The sequence below is a fragment of the Mauremys reevesii genome, linkage group 6, assembly GCF_016161935.1.
Source record: "Mauremys reevesii isolate NIE-2019 linkage group 6, ASM1616193v1, whole genome shotgun sequence".
Taxonomy (NCBI): Eukaryota; Metazoa; Chordata; order Testudines; family Geoemydidae; genus Mauremys; species Mauremys reevesii.
In genome coordinates this window covers 118184843-118208147 of record NC_052628.1, presented here as the reverse complement: position 1 = coordinate 118208147, position 23305 = coordinate 118184843, and the positions used below count along the sequence as shown (strand labels likewise).

General features: G+C 44.6%; 2 protein-coding genes across 12 annotated transcripts in view; one reads left to right on the top strand and one right to left on the bottom strand.

The window, feature by feature from the left end:
• The window catches only part of LOC120407789 (protein regulator of cytokinesis 1-like), a 43692-nt gene extending 21526 nt beyond the window's left edge, over positions 1-22166 (bottom strand). For 2 of the 6 annotated variants that reach the window (XM_039543869.1, XM_039543873.1), the window contains exons 1-5: positions 21912-22164; positions 21618-21750; positions 7810-7932; positions 4272-4505; positions 3446-3616 (exon numbers count right to left, since the gene is read on the bottom strand). In XM_039543869.1, coding sequence (XP_039399803.1) covers positions 3446-3616; positions 4272-4505; positions 7810-7932; positions 21618-21750; positions 21912-21934 — 684 coding nt within the window. In that variant the 5' untranslated portion in view covers positions 21935-22164. Of the gene's footprint in view, positions 1-3445; positions 3617-4271; positions 4506-7809; positions 7933-13322; positions 13410-21617; positions 21751-21911 lie in introns of those variants that run through there. The other 4 variants (XM_039543872.1, XM_039543874.1, XM_039543870.1 and 1 more) reach the window with 4 other exon arrangements.
• The window catches only part of IDUA (alpha-L-iduronidase), a 71750-nt gene continuing 69952 nt past the window's right edge, over positions 21508-23305 (top strand). For 2 of the 6 annotated variants that reach the window (XM_039543865.1, XM_039543863.1), the window contains exon 1: positions 22765-23101. The gene's annotated coding sequence lies outside the window, so the exon portion shown is untranslated. Of the gene's footprint in view, positions 21523-21789; positions 21806-22762; positions 23102-23305 lie in introns of those variants that run through there. The other 4 variants (XM_039543868.1, XM_039543867.1, XM_039543866.1 and 1 more) reach the window with 4 other exon arrangements.

Genomic DNA, 23305 nt, shown 5'->3' with positions numbered 1-23305 from the left:
GCAGAGTGAAGGACTGACTGTAGACAAGGGAGAGCCAGATTTGAAAATCTTTGGGACAAAACAGAGGTTATGATTGTGACGAACTGGGAATATTCTTAATGTTTTCTCTGAATACTGTGGTGGGGCCTCAGTTCCTGGCTGACTCTCTGTCTCCTAGCAACTGATGGCCTGGGCCCCTCCTCTGCAAAGGTGCTAGCTGAAGGTGTTGGAGACAAAGAGATCAGGTGACCTCCTGGCCCGGGAGAGGAACTGAGCAGAGGAGGGGGGGCTGGAGGGGGTTTGGGAGTCTGGAGCTGGCAGGGCACAAGGAGTGAAGTGCAGACATGGGGGTCTGGCTCACTGCCCCCCAGAATGGACCCAGTGGAGGGGTCCGGTTCGCTGTACCTACAAGTTCTGTTTTAGACCATGTTCCTGTCATCGAATAAACCTGTTTTACTGGCTGGCTGAGAGTCACGTCTGACTGCAAAGTGGGGGTGCAGGACCCTGTGGCTTCCCCAGGACCCTGCTGGGGCGGTGTCATAAACAGATAGTTAAGGGTTAAAGTCTGTTTTACCTGTAAAGGGTTAACATGCAGTACCTGGTGACCACCTGACCAAAGGGGGAAATAAGGTTTTCTAACGGGCTGTGTTAGAAAAGGATTTTTTTTCTTCTTCTTTTCTTTTTTCTTTCTGTCTGCTTAAAAACAGCTAGGAAAGAGGTGCAAGTTTTTCTAGGAGGCTTGTTAGAAAGGACCCCCACTGTGAGGTACTTAGCAAGTGCTAGAAACAGGACAAACCAGTTTTTTTTTTGGTCTTCTCAGTATATCAGCAAACAGCAGCTACACAAATGCAAATACAAAGTTTTTGTTTCTTTTCTATTCAGTCTCTTCAGAAATAGAAAGGGTTAGGAATTGGGGAAACCAGTTCACTGACTGCAGAGGGGTGTGACCAGCACCAAATAGCAACACCAGCAAGCCACACACAAAATTCACTGACTGCAGAGGGGTGTGGCCAACACCAGAAGGCACTGTTCCCCATCCCAAGAAATTTCCCACCTACATGGCAGGTGAGAACACTGAGGCCTTCTTGAAAAAATTTTAAAAAGACCTGCCATGGATACAGCATCCCTGAAGACCAGTACAAGGACTGGTCAGGAAAGTGGACTTTTGCTGTCTATAACAATTATTCCATCCCCATGCTACTGGGGGAAGACTTGTCCAACCATGTGCAGCTGTACAAGAGGGGGGGAGTGGTCACCCGCAGCCAGGCCAAACAAGCAGGCACTCCCATCCCTGTTCCTGAGCCGTTACCAGAGACCCAGACAGAGGTGGTGGAACCGGATCTCATGCCAACAACTACAGCAGCCATAGTACATCCAGTCCCAGGACCGGAACTGGAAAAGCAACCAGCGGCAGAACCAGCGCCAGCACTGACGCCAGCGCTTGCAACTCCACCGCCAGGGGGCGCCAACTGGCCTAAACTGGCAGAAGCAGCAGACAACTCTACCCAAGAGGCTCAGCCAGAGCCTGAAATATCACCTTGTGCACCAGCGAAGAGCGGTCCACAGTCAATGGAAACAACCTCATCACCTACATCGCTCCCAGAGGAACTGGTGTCTCCCGCCTCAAGGGAACAGTTCCAGACTGAGCAGGAAGCCGAAAACAGCCTTAAAAAAGCTTGGGCGGCGGCACGGAGCAACCCACCGCCTCTCAGCTCTTCGAATCGATTCCAGGTTGTTGTAAAACAAGGACTTTTATATAAGGACATTCTTTCTGGTGGACACCAGGAAGGCCAGCATCCTCAAAGACAGTTGGTAGTTCCAACTAAGTACTGAGACAAGCTCTTAAGCTTGGGCCCTGACATCCCAGTGGGCATTCTGGGGTCAACAAAGCAAAAACAGGTTAAAAACATTCCTTCCACTGGGAGGGAATGGGCAAGGACGTTGCCAAGTATATCCGGTCAAATGCATACAAAGTGTTCTTCAATGTCAAATATCTTGTTGTTTACATACTTAATAGTATATGTAATAGTGCATGTGTTTTGGTTATCTGTTTATTTTACAGTTCTAGGAGGAAATCAACACCAGTAGTTCCCACTGTTGGCGATTTGGGGGGCGTGTCATAAACAGATAGTTAAGGGTTAAAGTCTGTTTTACCTGTAAAGGGTTAACATGCAGTACCTGGTGACCACCTGACCAAAGGACCAATCAGAGACGAGATAATTTCAAATCTCTGTGGAGGGAAGCCTTTGTCTGTGTTCTAGTTAGAACTCTTTTTGAATCTAAGAGAGACAGTCATGTCTCCAAGTTCTCCTGGAGTAGTTTCTACTAATTAATAGTGAGTATTAATTAGAAAGGTGAATTAGTCTTATGATTTGTTTTCTACATTTGCAATTGTGTGTTTGCTAAAGGAAATGCTTTATTCCTGTTTGCTGATTTTGCTTTCACTGAGAAAGAAAGGGGGAGAGGGGATTCTCTCCAGAGATTGATAAGCTTAGACCCTATGAGTGTCCAGCTTGGGCTCATAGAGATTCTGTATTTTCTTTTTGTTCTCTTAATAAATTCTTTTCTTTTCTTTGGACTTGGTTAAGTTCCTTACCTGTGGATTCAGGGGAAGGAAGCTAGGCGCCACTCTGTGGAGACAAGGGTTGTCTCCACCAGAGAAAGCAGGGAAGGGAGAGGGAAGTGAAAGAAATCTTTCCTCCTCTGTGAATTGATCTGTGTTCCCAGGGAGGGTCTTTGAAGGGAGACAGGGGGGAAACAGGGGTGTCCCGGCCCACAAAATTGACCGGGTGGTGGCAGCCGAAGGGGAGACCTACCCTAGGATTTTGGGGTGGGGGGAAGACATGCTGGTCCTCACTTTGAAACCCCCCAGTTTCAAGTGAGGGTGCAGACCAGGACAGGCGGGCTCGCTGTGGGAAGCACACAGAGGGGCAGAGGATGCTGAATGCTCCAAGGAGAGACCCAGGAGGTGAAGACGTGTGAGCTTCTTGCCCTGAAAAAGTCTGCTCCAAGGGAGAGGAGGCTCCCCAAAGTCCTGACTGGTTTTGTGGGGAGCAGTTCCAGAGCAATCGCCCAGGGACTCCGTGACAATGATCAGGAAAACAGAACATAGGATACAGACAGGCATGGAGTGAAGAGAAGAAAGGAGAGTAATCAGGGAACAGGGAGCAGAAGAGGACCAAAGGAAAATAATATAACATGGAGCAGGTGAGTGTTGCAAGTGAGACCAAGGGTAAAAACTGGGTGTTTTTTCACCTTCTATTGAGGCATCTAGATCTGGCCACTGCCAGACAAAATAGTAGACACGATGGATTACTACTGCTCTTGCATAGCAATTCCTATGTTCTTAAGGATGTAGGAAGTATTAGAATGGCAATGCTTATACAGCCTAATTATAGGTGTCAGTGTTACATGTGATCGTTAAAAACAGTTACTATATTTTCTCTTAGTCACTTAAAAATCTAACCTTATAAACAAGTGTTTGAAGAGCTTCAATGTTCTTATTGGTAAGACAAAAAGGTTCCTCATCATCAGAGAGCGCCTCTTTTTCAAGAGTAGAATCAGGTGTGTGCCCAATCTCTTCATTATACTGCCTGATTTCGTTTCTTAGTTTGAGAAAAACTTCCAGACGTCGTTTCTATTGAAAAATTAAAACAAGCATTTTATATACAATTGCTTAGAATATTGTCTCATACTGAAGGCTCCGTTGGTTAAGATACCATGTCAAGACGATATCGAAGGTAGTATGATTTGGCTAGTTCAGGTAATTCCATTTTCTGAGTATGGATTGATAGCTTTGTATCTATACTGTACAAAAACTATCTAAAACTTAAAAGCACTGCACAGAAGCTGAAGTGTACACCATCATCCAAGTACTATCTGCTAATCACAAAGGGAGAAAAGGGAACTCAGTTCATAGGAACAGCATTTAAAATTTTAGTCTTAGGCAATGTGAAGTTGTGCTTCATACAAACATTTTAAAATTTCATCACTATCGTTTTCCACAATAACTTAAAGAACTCCTTAAACAGGGTGAGATGTCTCAGCTATATAATGCCTTTAAATATATACAGATAATGAGGACATAATATGATTTAATTAAACTGAATTAAAAATCAGCATTAAACTAAATACTGTAGTATTAGCTACACTCGGTGATCAGACGACACACTGCAACTAGCATTCTTTTCCAGTTAAAATGCGGAGGTGGAAAACACTTTTCTCTACAGCCTCAAATCACATTTCATGTATTGGATTTAAAAAACATTTTTTTTAAAAAAAACACCACATACCTTCTCATCTGAACGCATCCGAACATGTTCCTTTAACTCTTCCAGCTGTAAACGACTTGGAATGCTGCCAGTAGGAATATAGTAAGGGGTGGTAAAAAGCTCAGCACAGAGCTTTTCATCTTGCTGCTGAAGTTGCTTCAATTCCTCCAGCCTCTCATTTTTTTCTTTGAGTGTAGCATCTAATGCCAGTCGTAGATCTTTCTCCATCTGAAGGATGGATATATCCTCTTCAGCCTGTAGAGTTTTTGAAGCATGTTTTGTAATCGTAAGGATACATAATGGCTTGTAACATTTGGTTGTGATTTGGCATCAAGAAAAGCCGTCAGATACAATCAGTATGTGATAGAGCAAAACCTTCAGGGTGTGCTGCTAGAAGGGAAACAGACCTGTACTTCTGTTTGTTGAAATTACTTACCTTCTCACGTTCGAATTCTTGAGATCTTAGTTGCTTCACCGAAGACTGATAACATTCTCTTACCCCAGAAGTTTAAACCTTAGGGGTTATATAGACAATCCCCTACCAGCCCCGGAGTCTGTGCCTATACAAGGAGCCGCATATTAACTTCTGAAGAGCCGCATGTGGCTCTGGAGCCACAGGTTGGCCACCCCTACTTTAAGAGAACATCTTGTGTGCAGAATTTACACTCTTTAGTGCAAGAATCTCAAGGGATATTGCAGAAGAAAACAGCACAATTACAGTGAGGCGCAATATAGCCAACAGTATAAGCAGGTTTGTTTGGTTTTTTAAACTAGAGTTAAATAACGAGTATATGTATACCTGATCCAAACCTTCAAGGTCTCTCAATATTCAAGCACAAGAGCCCACTTCTAAGAGTAAACACTCAGGCAAAAGTCAGTCAACTGAGAATAAGGACCATCCAATTAAACAGGTCCCAAGAAGATTTTGGCCACCTAACCCTGGGAACACATTCTGGAGCACAAGGAGTCCTATACAGAGAATCAATCCAAGCAACAGCATCTTGTGTATGTGAGGAGGGGAGCCTGTAAGCTGCTTGGCAAGTGTGTGATGGAAATATTCCTAAAGCAAGCTATGCACTCTTACCTCCAATTAAGCAAGCCTTGATTGACATGGATTTGTCGTTTCAAGCCAACCAAGTCAAAGGAGTGTGAAACAGACATACACTCTGACATAGTCTCTTGGTAATCGCATTAACCAGCAAATTGGTATGAAAACCTTATGCGCTGGGTGGACTTTAGGGGCTTCAGTGTGCTCTAAGTAGATGTCCAAGGATTTTAACTAAGCATATGCAGGTGAGTCTCCCAGGATAGAGATGAAGGCTGTGACAAGTTGAGGATATATGTCTATGTCAAATTATGAAACCCATTTTGTTTGGTGAACCTCATTTTGTTTCAAGGGGGTCTACTTTATGCTGCAACCTCCTTTATGGATTAGAACATTTTGAAACAGGGATCTGACACCTAGTGAAAAGACAGACACTGGTACAGAGCCTTAAAGAGCAATCAACATTCAAAGACTCTCTCCAACTGCAACAATGGGTTTTCAACTGGTAGAGCCATTGACTTTGACACTGCACAGAAGCCAACGGGGCGTGGGAGGTAGGCTGAGACTTGGAACTCCCCTACCAAAGCATATGGGCAAAAGAGGGACAAAGACTATTAGAGAAGCACTCTTCTTAAAACAAAGTGGCCAGACAACCGGCATGTGCAAGACCACCAGGTTAAGGCAGACAGACAGTGCTTCCTAGCCCTAACCTAGAAGTCACAGGAGTGGCAAGATCAGACAAGGAACGAAGGGAGGCGGTGGCTATGTTCAAATTTGTGTAACACTAGCATGCTTTAAAAAGTTCACACAGGAATTTCTTAACCAGATACCTAAGCCTGTGTTTTTGCCACATTGTCCCTGAAGCCAGAGTTGTGGAGCTTGCAAGACTCTAGGGAAAAAATGTCTAAGCAATTGGTGGCTCAGGAGATCTGAGGTACTATTTTGGGGTCTAAGGTGGCCAAAAACTCTGGTATCCCACTGCCTAAGAAGAATGTCAGATATGGAGTCTGCACCTGGGAGTTGCCTGAAACCCCCAGACCTAGGAAAAGAGACCAATCATTTGGGTCCAGCAGTTGGGTCAACTCACAAGACTCATGGCCATCTAGAGCTACACTGGGCCAGACTGACATAGGCATGGGAACACTGAGCAGAACAGCATCACTACTGCAGAACTCCTTTCAGAACTGAGTCTGCACCACCACATTATTCTTAAGACTTGATTTAAATCAGATTAGTCACTGTGACCACAAGTCACTGCTACCAGGAAAATGACTTTTCGTCTAAGAAACAAGCTTACGTGGACCAAGGAACTCAAAGGCGACTTTATCAAGTTTGTCAGGACCAACGTCCCATGTTGTGGGGGGCTTACCACAAGATTACACAAAGGTTAAGCTCCATGTGTACCAGACAACATGGAATTACGGAGACTGGTCTTCCTTGGACAAACTCATGACAGCTCACAATGGATGCTGAACATACCAGATGGAGATAATGTAAGGCAAGAGAAGGAAGTAGTCTAATATTTTTTCTGCAAGACAAGTAAACAGGTTTGAGGTTATGAAACACGTCCCAGTTTTCTCTCCTGCTTTCCTGGCCCCTCATATTCCTTCACTCCTCACAGGGTTCCTCTGTACTCCTGAAACAGTAGGGAGGGGCTGCAATCATTCCTGATATCAACAGGGTATCCTACCCACTGGGAACAAGAGGAGGCAGTGGTCATATTTGCCAAAGGCTTCATAAGCTTCCTTTTTTTCCTACTGTAGCAAAATGGCAACCATTTTAACTTATGCGGCCTGAGTCCTCACAGTCTTCAGACCACAGTAGCAATCATTTTTAAATAGACAACTCATGAATTTCTCTGAAGGGAGAGATTTGATGGCCTCTGCATCTAGATTAACTGTTTGTTATGATAGACAGAAAAGTGACCCTTACCCTAATATTCTTCTATAAATTACACCTCTACCTCGATATAACACTGTCCTCGGGCACCAAAAATCTTACCACGTTATAGGTGAAACCGCATTATGTCGAACTTGCTTTGATCCACTGGAGTGTGCAGCCCCCCACCCCCCCCCAGCACCGCTTTACCACGTTATATCCGAATTCATGTTATATAGGGTCGCGTTATATCGAGGCAGAGGTGTACTTGTTTTAGCAGATCTGCTCAGGATTGATCCCTATAGACCCACACTTATAATTTGTTTTTAAAATAGAGGTAGATGTTAGAAACCCTAATGAATTTCTGCTAGAGACAAACTTTAGATTTCTTATGAAAACTGTATGGTGAGGTGAGAGGGGGAGGAGGAGGAGACAAACACCAAAAAGAAAAAGAAAAAACTCAAAACATGTATAGAAAATTCAAAGAGCATAAATATTAATGTTGAAATTTTACATCAAAAGACCACATACATGGTAACATTTGATCCACATTTGAACAGTTTCAAACAGCAAATTTAACCTTGGAGTCAACTAGTAGATTGTGTATCAGGCATAATAAACCTAGAGCCATCTTACCAGGTAGGGGTCCAGCGACAGTTCATTTCTCAGTGACGTCAATTCCTTTTTACGGCGTTCAATGCTGCTTTCGATTCTTTCCTTTAACTGGCATTCCTCTGTAATCATTTCGTTCAACAGATCCTGCCCAGGAAAGGGTACAAAATAATTATCAATAAGTAGGCCAGATCTAACATACTTCACAGTAACCAAGCCCAACACTGGGCCCAGCACTAAACTATCAATATAATTTGTAAATTGCTGTACAAGTTCTGGTTAATGTTATGAGGCTGCCACTATGAAAACTGTGGTATCGTGAAATGCCTCTATTTCTGTGTGGCCACCATTGCTGACAGGACCTGTATCAGGAACACACCAGACTAAGAGCTTATCTACATTACAGGGACTACAGCAGCATAGCTTTGGCACCATAGCTATGCCACACAAACCCTGTAGCATAGATATAAACTGTGTCTAACAATGGAAGTTTTTCCTGTTGCTGTAGGTAATACATCTCCCTAAGCGGTGGTAGCTAGGTCAACTGAATCATTTGTCTTATTAATCTAGCCACGTCTACATCAGGGGTTAGGTTGACATAGCTACATCACTCACGATGTGAATGTAGCTAGATCAATCTAAATTTTAAGTGTAGACCATGACAATGGAGGATCCCTAACTTTAATGTTTGTACTGTGATTAGCCAATAGCTATACTGATAGCTGGAGCCTAGGAGTAGCTACACTTCTGCCTACTTGTTGGGTGGGGGAGGGGAGTGGAAAATTTCCTGAGAGGACAGATAAAGCAAGGGTTAAAAAGGACTATGGGTACACCTACACTATGGTCGGGGAGGTGCAACTGCAGCATATGTAGGCACACCTAAGCTAGCCAGCTGGCTCAAACTAGCCATGTAGGTGTGGCAGCACATGCTTGCTGCCCTACTACATACCCATGGTTCCAGGCTACTTGGGTGGCTAGCCTGTGCCCTTGCAGTTACACTACTGCTTGTAGTGACTTGACTCAGAGCTAGCTCAGCTATGTCTACATGTGCTGCAATTGCACCTCCTGTTTGCAGTGTAGATATACTCTCAGTGGGAAGACTGGGAGAGCCACACAGGAACTTTTGGGCAGGAGAGAGAGAAGTGTCCATGTTTCAGAACACAAACCATGCAGCAGAAGGACCCTGGAGCAGCCCAGACAACTGACGCCAGCCCAAAGAATGCTCTGGAATGGTGAAGAAACTGCAGCAGACAAAGGAATGTAAGTTTTATTTTTGTACAGAACTGCATTTCCTCATGTGAGTAACAGCACTGGCTTTAGAAGCCTGTGCAAAGTGTGCATTTGTGTTACACTATTCATATTCCCCTTGAGAAAGTAAACTATGAATCCAGAACATCCCAGAGCAGGAGCTCTGAAAGAGGGTATGTTTAAGCCAGGGGTAGGCAACCTATGGCACGCATGCCAAAGGCAGCACACAAGCTGATTTTCAGTGGCACTCACGCTGCCCAGGTCCTGGCCACTGGTCTGGGGGGCTCTGCATTTTAATTTCATTTTAAATGAAGTTTCTTAAACACTTTAAAAACCTTATTTACTTTACATACAACAATAGTTTAGTTATATATTATAGGCTTATAGAAAGAGACCTTCTAAAAACATTAAAATGTATTACTGGCACGCGAAACCTTAAATCAGAGTGAATAAATGAAGACGTGGCACACCACTTCTGAAAGGTTGCTGACCCCTGACTTATAGAAAGAGACCTTCTAAAAATGTTCAAATGTATTACTGGCACACAAAACCTTAAATTGGAGTGAATAAATGAAGATTTGGCACACCACTTCTGAAAGGTTGCCGACCCCTGGTTTAAGCTATGGGGAGACTCTGAGTGGCCAGCACTGGTTCTAGGGACTGGGCAGCAGGCCATACAGTTTCAGCTCTCAGAAGAGAGCAGACACAACGTCTGCACCCCAAGTGTGCCTAGAGGATCCAAGAAAACTGCTGTGCCTGAAGTCCAGTCAGATTCTGGATGCTTAAGGCAGCTGAAGATTCAGCTGCTGGATTCCTGCACAGTACTCTGGTGAATGGCCAAGAGGTGGCACTTGACTAGAGTTATGACAGTTGTTAAATCATATTTCTTAGACACATGAAAATAATTTGGTGAAAGTCATTATTGCATCTGCAAAAGTGGGCATGCATTTTGAAACTCAATTATGTGCAAAATCTAGGGACGTTAAGGGAACATAGGTCTAGATCAGGGGACCCGTTTCAATGGGATCACCAGGGCTGGCTTTAGACTTGCTGGGGCTTGGGACCAAAGCCGAAGCTGAAGCCCCCATGCTCGGGGACGAAGCTGAAGTCCAATAGCTTCAGCCCTGGGCAGCAGGGCTCTGGTTACATGCCCTATGCCCAGGGCTGAAGCCCTTGGGCTTTGGCTTTGCCCCCCCCACCTAAGGTGGAGGGGTTTGGGGCCCCCCAACCCAGGGTGGCAAGCTCAGGCTTCAGTCCCCACTCCTGGGGTCATGCAGTCATTTTTGTTGTCAGAAAGGGGCTGTGGTGCAATGAAGTTTGAGAACTGTGGGCCTAGATATAGTCAGAAGCTTCATATGCTTAGAAAATAGCCTCAGAGAAAGAAAGAAGGTAGCAACCCTTTGAAAATAGTCCCTGAGGATTATTACCTTGCCTCTCAGGCCCTATTTTCTATGCACATTAAGGTTTTGACAAAACCTAGAGCTATGGTCCCTTAATGTCGCTAGATTTTGCACATTGAGTTTCAAGTTTCCACTTTTGCAGATGCTATAATGACTTTCATCAAATTCACTTCATCTGTTTCCTCATTTATAACATGGGGATAATTCTAACCTCCTCTGTAAAGCACTTCAATATCAACTGATAAAAAGCTTTTATAAAAGCAAGATATGATTAAATAGTTCATAGAAGAAGAATCATAGAATATCAGGGTTGGAAGGGACCTCAGGAGGTCATCTAGTCCAACCCCCTGCTCAAAGCACAACCAGTCCCCTGACAGATTTTTACCCCAGTTCCTTAAATGGCCCCTGCAAGGACTGAACTCACAACCTTGGGTTTAGTAGGCCAATGCTCAAACCACTGAGCTATCCTTTTTATCATTATTTACAGTGATCAATCAATTGCCATTTATATAGACTGTCACAGCAATGCACCATTTTAGTTATTTTCATTTTAAAAGGCCTATCTTCAACACTAAGTCCCCTCACCGACCCTAATCTAACAGGTTGACTTCATTACTAACAGACTTCATTGCTAGGACTGGAAGGGACCTCAATAGGTCATCTAGTCCAGTCCACTGCGCTCAAGGCAGGACCAAGTAATAACTAGACCATTCCTGACACATTTGTCTAATCTGTTCTCAAAGACCTCCAATATCAGAGATTCCACAATCTCCCTAGGCAATTTATTCCAGTGCTTAACCATTCTAAGAGTTAGGAAGTTTTTCCTAATGTCCAACCTAAACGTCCCTTGCTGCAATTTAACACCTCGGCTTCTTGTCCTATCCTCAGAGGTTAAGGAAAACAATTTTTCACTCTTCCTCGTAACAACCTTTTATGTACTTGAAAACTGTTATAGCCTCCCTCAGTCTTCTTTTCTCCAGACTAAACAAACCCAACTTTTTCAGTCTTCCCTCATATATCACGTTTTCTAGACCTTTAATCATTTTTGTTGCTCTCCTACGGACAAATTGGAGAAAGTCCAGATCTTTCCTGAAACGTGACACCCAAAACTGGACACAATACTCCAGCTGAGGCATAGTCAGCATGGAGTAGAGTAAAAGGTTTCTCATGTCTTGCGTACAACAACACTCCTGCTGATACATCCCAATTAATTAATTAATTTATGCTCCAGGAGAGGAGCTACATTCAAAAGGTTCTGGAAATGCACAAGAGAACCTGAGAAAATGTCAGTGCAATGATCTGATTAGGTTAAGCATTTAGGAAAGTGCTGAAGACATGTCAAGGAGAACTCAATGTTTCCATTTTGAACTTTGTTTTCAGTGACTTGTTTTAAGTTGTACAAATTCAGATCATTCCGACGACTTCCAACCATTTGGAGATCAGGAAGGAAGTGGAATAGGTCCCTAGGAATCTTTCAAAGCTTGCTACCTCAGACTGCCAAACCACTAAGCCACAAATAGGCTATGTTTTACCATGTTCATGGAAACAGAAGAATAAATCAGCTCTAGGAGATTCTGTACAATTCTGTTGTACAGCACTTGCTGCCTATATCCATCACCAGTTGAACCAGAAAGTTGGGAGCTACTTTGCATATGATCCCTGGGGCAATATAGAATCATAGAATCTCAGGGTGGGAAGGGACCTCAGGAGGTCATCTAGTCCAACCCCCTGCTCAAAGCAGGACCAAACCCAACTAAATCATCCCAGCCAGGGCTTTGTCAAGCCTGACCTTAAAAACCTCTAAGGAAGGAGATTCCACTACCTCCCTAGGTAACCCATTCCAGTTCTTCATCACCCTATTCGTGAAAATATAGGCCTAGCTACTGAACTACAGCTACAACTGGCTGCTGAAGCACAGCTGGAGCCTGCAAATGGCTGGATCAATACATGTTGGTTGTTTATATGGATGAGGACACCCACAATTACAAGACAGGATTAAAAAGAAAGTGTTAGGATGCAATAAACCCTCAGGTTTAAGGGAATTAGCCATCCTCTGAGGGGTGTAATCAATTAAGTTCCCATAGGCCATGTATTCTAGAATTGCCCATTTTGGGACTTCTAGCACCTTATTCTGATGCATCTGGTAACAACCGTTGTTAGGCAGAACACTGGTCCTGTGAACCACTGGCCCAACCCAGTATTTTAATCCTTGTTGTCATGTCTAACATTTAGTTGGGAAACTAGTCTAAGTAAGGGCCATGTGTTTCCATGTCATGTGTGATCCTAAGAACTAGAAAGTACCTTAGCAATGGTGAGAAGGTATGCCCATCAAGCATCTCTTATGAAGTTCAGTCTTATTTTTATTTCACTAGAATTTGGGCAGTGGGCTTTGCCTACATGAGAGATTTATTATCCACTTATGAAATCTGACCTAATGCACATTTTGCCAATTCACGCCTAAGAGACCCTTGAAAAAGTCAAATGGTCTTTTCTTAGTTCCTTTGTAAAGATATAAGTAGCTTCTTAGGGGACTACATATGGCATATTTCACTTTAGAGGCATTTAACTGGTTTAAATCCAAGACAACTGACTCTCTGACCTCAGATGGAAAGTCAGTTAAAATTTGGGATTTATCCTGTATGCAGGAGCCCTTAATTAATGAGTTAATGAAGTTTCAGAATTTTAGATGTAAATGGTCACAACCTGTTACAAGCAACTCTAAAGTTAGTACCTCATTTGAGAGGAGAGATTATTTAATAATTCTCAAATCCTTACTTAAATACAAACAGTGCTATTTTCTTCTGGGTGCATTTGGTATTGGCTATTGAAGTGCATTATAAAAAACAGACTAAGCACTTTGGATCAAGGATGGTCTTTGACATACAATACCTAGCATAATGGAGTCCTGGTCCAAGACTGTGGCTCCTACAGTATAGATAATACATTCCATATAAGCATCCTGTTAGTAACTATGGTTCTTAAGCAGGGTCTGATCTGGGTGAACAAACATGGGCATCAAAGTTTAGTTTTGTAGCCTGAACTTAAGTTACCATGAGTCACAAGGGAGAGGAGTTCACCAACTCAGCATGGATCCCCTATCCCTCCCCATCATGATCACTGTGGTAGTTACTTAACATACAGCTTTGGTATTCTTGACTGCAGGCAGCCTCTACTCAGCTACACAAATGAGGTGTCAATACTCTCCAGCTGCCCCATCTCATTTTCTGATCATTTGGCTCAGAGTCTGTAACTCTGTTATCCCTATTCCAGTCTCTCAGAAAGGCTGTTGTAGCAGTGAACTCCTGTCACAGTAAACCTTCCCCCTATGTGGATGATCACCACGCATTCAGGAAACTTATATGAACTATTTTTCTTCAGGGAGCATCTATAAGATATCATATTGCCCATATATTAGCTAGCAAGATGCAGCTACTCTTAGTATCTCTGCTTGATCACAATACAGCCCCTGCTCCCTCTTCCTATTACTCCTGAGGGCATTCTGTGCCCCCCCCCCCAAAAAAATCTGCACACAGTATTTTAAAATTCTGCAAATTGTATTTGTCAGATAAACATGGAGGCTCCAGCATGACAGTGGGGAGCACAGGCCACTGGCTGCACAGAGGTGGGAGATCACTGTGCAGGTTCCCCCTGGGACACGGCCTCAGCGATGAGGCTGCACCCAACCCTGACCCAGCGCAAGGACCAGGCCTGCCCAGAAACACCCCAGGGCCCTGCCCCTGTGTGCCAGGTGCACCAGGCATGGGCAGGCAGGTTCAGCAAGGCAGGATGCAAGTGTAGAGGGATCCAGGTGTGGGTTGAGAGGGTTCTGTGTGGGGCAATCTGGGTGTGGGTTGCTCAGTGTGAGACCCAGGTGCAGTGGGGGTGGGGGAGGGAGAAGAGATCCAGATGCACAGGGGCCTGTTGGGGGGAGCAGGGTACAACAGTAATGGACTCTGCAGGGAGTCCAGGTGAAGGTAGTTGGGGCTCAGTCAAAGAGGTATCGGTGGGGGGTGCAAATAGAGCTCGGCAGGGGGGTGGGGGTGGGGGTCCAGATGCTGGGGGAGTTGGGCCAAGGTGCAGCTAGTTGGGGTTTGGTAGGGTAGGGATCCAGGTGCAGGTGGCTCAGGGTGGTCCAGGTGCAGGGGGGGTGGGGCTCATCAGGTGGGGTCAGTATGAGGGGGATCTGGCTGCACAGAGGTTGGGTGGATGGGGGAGCAGCTCCCTGTACAGTGATCCCTCCCCCTGCAGGTAGCACAGGAGGATGGGGGGGGGGTGAGAAGGAGTTTTCAGAGCATCCTACAACCAGGGGAAGAAATCTGGGGGTGGGTATGATAGCCCCAGAAGATGTGAAGGGGAAGTCCCATCCTCCCCAGTCCAACCAGGACTAGCAGCTGAGTCCAGCGCAGGGTAGGAGCCACCAGTCAGGTCTTCCCCAGTCCCACCCCTTTCCCCACAGTGATTTACTTCTCTGCTAGGGAGGGTCATATGACTGCTCTTGTGACTTCATTTTGCTTCCCCATCAGAAAGTCATTATTTTGCAGGGAAGCAAAGAAATCTGTGGGGGACAAATTCTAAGCATGTGCAGAATTCCTGCAGGAGTCTCATATTTAGCCTCTAGGTACCCACATAAGCAACCCAACAACAATGAACAAGTGAAATCATGACGAGGCACACAAATGTTTAGTATATCTGGCACATAAATACCTTGCCACACCAGCTACAACAGTGCCATGCAAAAACCTGTTCTCACTTTCAGGTAACATTGTAAATAAGAAGTGGGCAGTATTATCTCCTGTAATTGTAAACAAACTTGTTTGTCTTAGTCCTACTTCTTCTTCAGCCAATCACTAAGTGGACTTGTAGGCTCTGAAGTTTTACTTGTTTTGTTTTCGAGTGCAGTTATGTAAAAAAATTCTACATTTGTAAGTTACACTTTCATAATTAAGCAATTACACTACAGTACAGTTATGAGGAGTTGAAAAATACTATTTTGTTAATCTTTTACAGTGCACATATTTGTAATAGTATAAAGTGAATACTACACTATTCTGTGTTGTAATTGAAATAATTTTTAAAAGATTTAGAAAAACATACAAAATATTTATAATTTAATTGGTATTCTATTATTAACAGTGCAATTAAAACTGATTACAAAAGTCATGATTAATCTAGTTAATTTGTTTTGCATTAATTCCAATTGGCAGCCCCAATCAGAATCCATTTATATAATGGGATACTTGAGCACTCTTAGCAGTTCCTTATTCATGGTAGCACATGCTACTATTCCGAGCTTCTCAGATTCAAGTTGTTTGTGTATTAGTGAAAGGAAGCTTCTTGAAATATAACCCTGCTCTAAAAAAGTAACTTGGGGGGTGGGGGGAAATCAGATGAAACAATATGGTGAGCATGAAAGAAGGTTTTTTTAGCTTGGGTATTTTCTAAATAGTAGAATACAGAGCAACATTTTTTTTGCAGTTTGAGAGAAGCAGTAGAGATCTTTAATTCACATGAAAATAAGGAACATGGCCATTTTTGGAGACTCTTCTTATTTACTGGTCCTTGTAGCATGTTTTCCACTCCTGCCTCCATCCACCTAGACACTAGTTGCAAAGTTCAATATTAGTTGTTGCAAGGAAAACAAAAAACTGCATGCCTGATAATCCAGTATTTGTTATGTGAGTCATGTAGAATCCTTCCAGTTTTGAGTACCACTTTACAAACTCCACAGTCTATGTATTTCAGTGTATACATGCTTAACTTTAGTAAACCCCACCCCCAAAGCTTATCGGAGGTATGGTATTTTTGTCTTCCATGAACTGTAAGATTGTGACCCAACAGGTCTGTTCTGTCTCCATCATCAATGGAATTATAAGTCAAATCAATAACGCAGAGAATAAAATCAACCACCACTAGCATGAGCCTTCTCTCCAATATTTGATCCTAATAAAAGTTTCACTACTACTTTTCAGAAATTGTTGAGACAATGCTGCAGGGATCATCGTGCCTGAAAGAAGAGCAAGATGAAAGCAGACACCCAATGGAACGTTTGAATGTAAAAGATTTGGAGCAAGTTTAATGTTCTCCTGCTTAACTAGAAGCCAGTCATTTTAATTCACTTTTAAATGAAAGAGAAACTAATGGATATATCTATATACACACACACCTCTCCTTCTACACTGCCCATAGGTTCCAAACTAGTTTGTCCCTTCCCTTCACTATACCATTTACCTAGTTGCTCCATATCTGAAGACTAATTGCATCTCAGACAGGGAGACAGTGGCCTCCAGACATCTCTAGAGCTTACAAATAGAGAAAGGGAAAACTTTAGGCTTAAGCTCATCTCCTCAGCTTGCAGGATTGCACGAGCTATTTACTTCAGCCTGGTCGAGTACCTAACTTCAGACTGTGAATTCAACTGATATCCAGTGAGCTAAGTGAGATACAACCCTCCATCCTGATTACCAATAGACTGGATAAAACATCAGTATAGTCAGACGAGTTCAGAGAAAGTCATGAGGCATTTGCTCTGATTATTCTAATCTATGGGGATACAATATAGCTACAGCCTGGCAGAACTTCTGCACTGTGCACTACTGTATTGTAAAAGAGATACTAATTATTGTTACAAAATTATATCAAAGCCAATAGGATGAGACACAAATTACAGATGTTGAATTCACACATTGACCTTCAGCATTTTCTGGTCCTCAAGCTTTACCATCTGTTCTGTGGTAATCTGTTCAGACACACTTAGCTAAGAAAATCATCAATATTAAAATCGCATGTTGGAGTCAGAGGTATATAGGCATCCATTGCTTTTTATGAAGGGCTCTCAATCTAATCATTAGTGACTTACCCTTTAATTCTAATCCTTCCCAATCTCTTTAAGTCTAGCCAGCAATATCTGGTTTGTTTGCTTTAACAGGAGAACAATTGAATGGTTTGTCGAGTATTGTGAACATTCACTTGGTTTACAAGTGGCTCCCATATGGATATAAACTATTTCAATCTATGGGTCTTTTACTTTAGTATGCATGTAATCTTACAAGTCAAAACTGCCTGCTACTGTGCTTCAGGGTAGCTTTGGCATAAAAGATAGCCTCAGTAATTGTACATGCTACCAATTCCCTAACAAGATATCTACATCCAATTTACGAGCCCCAGTTCTCAAATGGCATGATCCTGGTCTACTTGGTCCATGGTTGACTCAAAATAGAAGATACTGAACATCTGACTGTGCACCTATCTTGTTACTTATTTAAACTTGTTTGCAAGCCTGGGGTCTGTAAGATTTAATCACCTTTCCTAAGCGCACCTCTAGATCTTGCACAGGCCTAAATCTTTCACTTGTGCTATATTTTTTAATAAATTTTAAAGGCCAATGCTTCTAAGCTCAGGACATGACTCATCTTCAAGTAATAAACCCATATAAACCAAATCTTGCACCAAGATTTTACCTAAATTAAGAAATTGTGTAAAGAAAACTGTACATCTGTGTAGTTCAACTAGCTCAAACTAGTTAGCCTGGACAAATCTTTTGTTGACCTAAGTGTCGTCATGATCAGAAAAACAGTAAAAATGATCAGCAAAACAGCTCCCTATGTGTATTTAGATTCAATGTACTGACCACCAATTAATGTATTGCTCCTTCCATCACTGCAGAGCTAGCATACTTACGTAGATTTAGTGAATTCCATGGTACAGACCTGGCTGAATCCCCATAGGGGACAATCTGTTGTAACTGGACCCAACCTTTGGATCCCACATGTTTCTAAAGTTGGGTCTAAATGTGTGGAAGCTGCTGTTTCTCTCTCTAGCCTCTATGGTACTTCTGGGTGCAGATCTGTCGGGCCCACTTCCTTGGACTGTGGGACTCCACAGTCCAACTCCCCTAGCTCCTAAGACCTCTAGCCCATTTTTGATTTGGCACCTGTTGCACTACTTCATACATTTAGAATGGCCTTCCATATGGGGTATACCAAGCTTACATTCCCTTTCCAACCAACAGCTTCTACGGTTTCATTCTGGAAAGCTAGGATAACCATACAACATCAGCCTGTTTTGTAGTAAACTTAGTGTCAGCTCAAATCTCTATACTAACGCGAGGAGGCAGAAACTTAGGTGCTTAGTACAATTCAGTTTTAGCGCATCACTCTTGTACATGGTAGTTAGTGTAGGAATGAAGGAAAATGTGTGCTTTGTAGTTTAAGTAAAACAAAAGCCTTTGTGGGAAGTCTGTAAGGAAAAAAAATGTAACTGGCAAGAAAGTTGTAAAAATGCTGAACTCAATGTAGCTCATAAGTTTATTAGAATCAGCTCTGATAACTAGAGACAGAGAAAAGTTGTGATATGATAAATTTACAGTGATCCCTGACACACTAATGTTAGTTATCTTGAAGAAAAGGGCTCAGTCATAACTCTTGTCTATGCCAAGCATAAGCATTCCCAACCCGAAACTAGTTTTTAGCTGAAGTCAGGAATTGGCAATCTCTTGTTTGTTAAAGGGTATAAAAAGGTGAACTCTTGGGAGTTCATTACTAATATCTGCCTGACCAAGTTAGAGTAAACCAGGGGTCGGCAATCGATGGCACGTGGGGCGGGCTGAGCCGCTCAGCCCGCTGCCGCTCTGGGGTTCCCGCTACTGACCCCTTGCCAGCTGGGGTCCTGCCACCAGTCCCACTCAGCGCCCGCTGCTGGCCTGGGGGAAGGAACCCCAGCTGACAGAAGCTGGCAGCTGAAACCCCAGAGGGGGGCTGGCGGAGACGCTCAGCCCACCCCTGAAACACCAGAGCTGGACAGGCTGACCCGCTCAGCCTGCTGCCGCTCTGGGGTTCCAGCCGCAGCCCGACCCACCTTGCTTCCAGCGCAGGCCCCCTGCCAGACAGGGTCCAGGCCTCCGGCCCTGCTCAGCCCTACCAGTCACCAGCTCCACTCACCTTAGCTACCGATCTGGGGTTCCAGCCACTGACCTCTTGCCAGCTGGTTATCAACTTATAACTCAGAAGCCTGTGTGCAGCTTAAAGTATCTAAATACGTGCCACCAGACATTGGAAAACTCAGCAAGGGCAAGGATCACACTAAACTAATAAGATCTGCATTTTAATTTAATTTTAAATAAAGCTTCTGAAACATTTTGAAAACCTTGTTTACTTTACATATAACAGTAGTTTTGTTATATATTATAGACTTAGAGAGAGACCTTCTAAAAAACGTTAAAATGTATTACCGGCATGCGAAACCTTAAATTAGAGTGTATACATGAAGACTCAGCACACCACTGCTGAAAAGTTGCCGACCCCTGGAGTAAACTAACAAAGGTCTAAGCACCCCTGGATTTAGTCCATTTGTGTCTTAATTAAATGCTTATGAACATCTGATACTGGTTGGATGTAGTAATTGCTTGTTATGTAGGCTTTTTAAGGCACGTTTAGAGCAATTGCATAAATATAATTTGGTTTGTGGATTTAATAAAGGAATTTGTGATCAAACTGGTGTCATGGTGGTATCCTGTACCAATAATTATTCCAACAAAAAAAGTATAGTTTTAAACATACCTGGAAATTATTGTTCTAACCCCGTTCACAGTTGCTCAGTCATCCAAAGCCTTTATCTTTCAATCTGAAGTTTTTCAGGCATAGTCTGAACAAACTTTTCCAGGTACAATACACGAGAAAAGAAACTTACCAACTTAAGGTGTTGAAATGGCCAAGTAGAGTTGAAATTTTGCATAGAGTAGAGTGATTTTGAGTGTACTGATGAAGATTTGTTTCATTTTACCAAGTTGCAACCCTTTTAAAATTACTCTGTGCATGCACAGCTAAGGTGGCCAAACAGGACATGCATGTGACAAATCATAGAAGATGAGGTCTCTTCCAACCCTAAGGAGGTCACCTATTCCAACCCCCTGCCCCAACTAAGTCACCCAGCCAGGGCTTTGTCAAACTGGGCCTTAAAAACCTCTAAGGATGGAGATTCCACCACCTCCCTAGGGAAATAGTTTTTCCTAATAACCAACCTAGACCTCCCCCACTGCAATGTGAGACCACTGTTCCTTGTTCTGTCAAATCTTCCTGTGCTGTGAGAATTTGAAAGAAAATCTTCCTAATGGGAGAGTCCTGGCTCATTATTTATTTTTTAAGGCAAGAGCTGCAGTGCTAGTGAGGGTTTGGAGAGGGGTGAGGAGAGAGAAGAGTCTAATATAGTAAGAAATGGCCTTGCAAGGTGTGTAGGACACAGCACTCTGCTTCTATCTAGCAGAACAGAAATTCTAGAAAGCAAAATTTTATTTTCAAAAGAGTTCATCTAAAAACTACATTGGAAATAGCCCAGTGGCAAAGTGAAGCACTCAAAGATGTGAAAATGGTATTTATATGGCCTTCATTAATGTAGTATTTATAACCTTTAATGTATTTCTTCTCACAGCACCACTAGGAGGTAAGGAAGTACTGTTAGATGCATGTCAGTGACACAAAAAACCCTTAGAGGAAACGTACAGGTCACACAAGAAGTCTGTGACAGAAAAGGGAGGTTTGGGTTTAACTCCCAGGTGGGATGCTAGGGACTTACCCTTCCACTGCTGCCTCTGCACAGGGGGTTGAGAGTTGAGGTTACATACAAAGCTGCAGCTCTGGCATTCTCTGGCTTGTGTGCTGGACATATTGGGATGGGCAGGAGTTCACCCAAAACTGCGTCTAGCAGCAGGTGGGCACCAGTGCTTAAAGTGGGCCAGGTTGCAACCCAGGAAATAATACTTTTGAGAAGGGAGATGGTCACTGACAGGCACATGATTTTAGTGCCAGTGGGAGAAACCCCCCCTCTGTATGGCTGCTTTCCCCACCCGCCCGCCTCCTGGGGAAGAGAAGTGGGGTAGGGCTGGTGCAGGAAGGGGGCAGAGCCCCTCAGGATGGGACTGTCATTCTCATAGGAAGCAAGAGAAAGAGCCCAGCAACTCAGCCCCTCCTGCTATCCCGCCCCATTGTGAGAACTGGGGCTGTTCCTCTGCAACACCCCGTCGGGGGGGGGGGGGGACCCAGCTGCAGCCCCCACTAGCAGTGACGAACCCCAGGGACTGCGGGAGGAGGCAACAGCGGTGAGGCTGAGCTGAGCCCATTGAGGAGGAGACGAGCAGGGGGCAGGGACAATGGGCGGGGGGGAGAGGAGGAGGAGACCCCCCCACACACACACCTCGATGTGCTGCTTGACCGCCTGCATGCGCTCCAGCTGCATCTCCTCCTTGATGCCGATCTGGTGCCAGATGTCCAGCAGCTTCCCCAGGGCGTGGTTGACGCTGCTCACCAGGGAGGAGGCCAGGACCTCGCTGAGGAGAAACACCTCGTCAGGCCGGGGCGCGCGGCGGGAGAAGGGCTGCCGGGGTGCGGAGGGAGACACGGGGTCCCGCCGGGGCGGGGGGGCCCTGAGCGGCTGTCACCCGGGACAGCCAGCCCCGCCCACCCCCTTCCCGGGGGTCCCCGCACTCACCTCTTGCGCGGGGTCCTCGGCATCCTCGCGGCGCGGGTGGGGGCTCGGGCGCACGGCTGAAGCAGCTCTCCGCCGGCTAACGAACCTAACGGCAGCCCCCGGGATTCAAACCGGCCGCACAACACAGGAGCGCGCCTGGATTGGCCAAACACCCAGCCACGCCCAGCTCGTCGCTTACAGAAATCCTCACCCCCACCCTCTGGGCTGCAGCGTGTGACGTACAGAGCGGTGCCCGGATGGAAGGCGGTGTTCTATTTTGACCACGCCCACCATCTGTCACACCGGAGAGCAGGCTTTACGTCAGGAAGGAAGGCGGGGCGCTAGGGGAAGGGACCAATGGGAATCGAGATCCCTTGTTTTCCTTCTCGAAAAGAACCACGCGGAGGTGGGGTCGTGGGTAGAAGGTCATGTGACTAGGGAGGAATGGGGGGTAGGAAATCTTCGAGACAGTGCGGGATTATGTAGGATCTCTGGGGAGTATAGTGGGTGTATGTAGGGGATATGGGGACTCTGGGGAGTATAGTGGGTGTATGTAGGGGATATGGGGTCTCTGGGGAGTATAGTGGGTGTATATAGGGGATATGGGGTCTCTGGGGAGTATACTGGGTGTATGTAGCGGATATGGAGACTCTGGGGAGTATAGTGGGTGTATATAGGGGATATGGGGTCTCTGGGGAGTATACTGGGATCTATAGGGTCTTTGTGCAGTATAGTGGGTGTATGTAGGGGATATGGGGACTCTGGGGAGTATAGTGGGTGTATGTAGGGGATATGGGGACTCTGGGGAGTATAGTGGGTGTATGTAGGGGGGGTCTCTGGGGAGTATACTGGGTGTATGTAGGGGATATGGAGACTCTGGGGAGTATAGTGGATGTATATGGGATGTGGGGTCTCTGGGGAGTACAGTAGGTGTTTGTAGGAGTATAGGGTCTGGAGGGCATGTACAGGTGATAGGGTGTCTGGGAGCATAATGAGTGTGTATAGGGTCTCTGGTGGGCTTGTGGGGTTTATAGGGTTTCTGGGGGGCATAGTGGGTGTATGTAAGGGTATACAGTCTTGCTGGGGACGCACAGAGACCATACAGGGGAGAATGTCTGTGTGTGGTAGATTGGGGTGTTTGTAGAGGGGAGTGTCTATAAGGTGCCACAAGGACTCCTCCTTGTTTTGTAAGTGTTAGTCCCTCGCCTTAGGTGAGTTTATTTTCCAGACACCCCTACTGTAATAGGACAGGAAGGATGGAGAAAGGGGGAGGGGAGGAGGAAAACAAAGACAAAATCAGCAGAAATGATAAATACTGAAACAAAGTCAAGGAAATAGATGATACTGAGGAACTAAATGAAAAGCAAAGTTAAAATGAAAAGTAAACTAAGCCGTAACAGACAGATTCAAAGAGA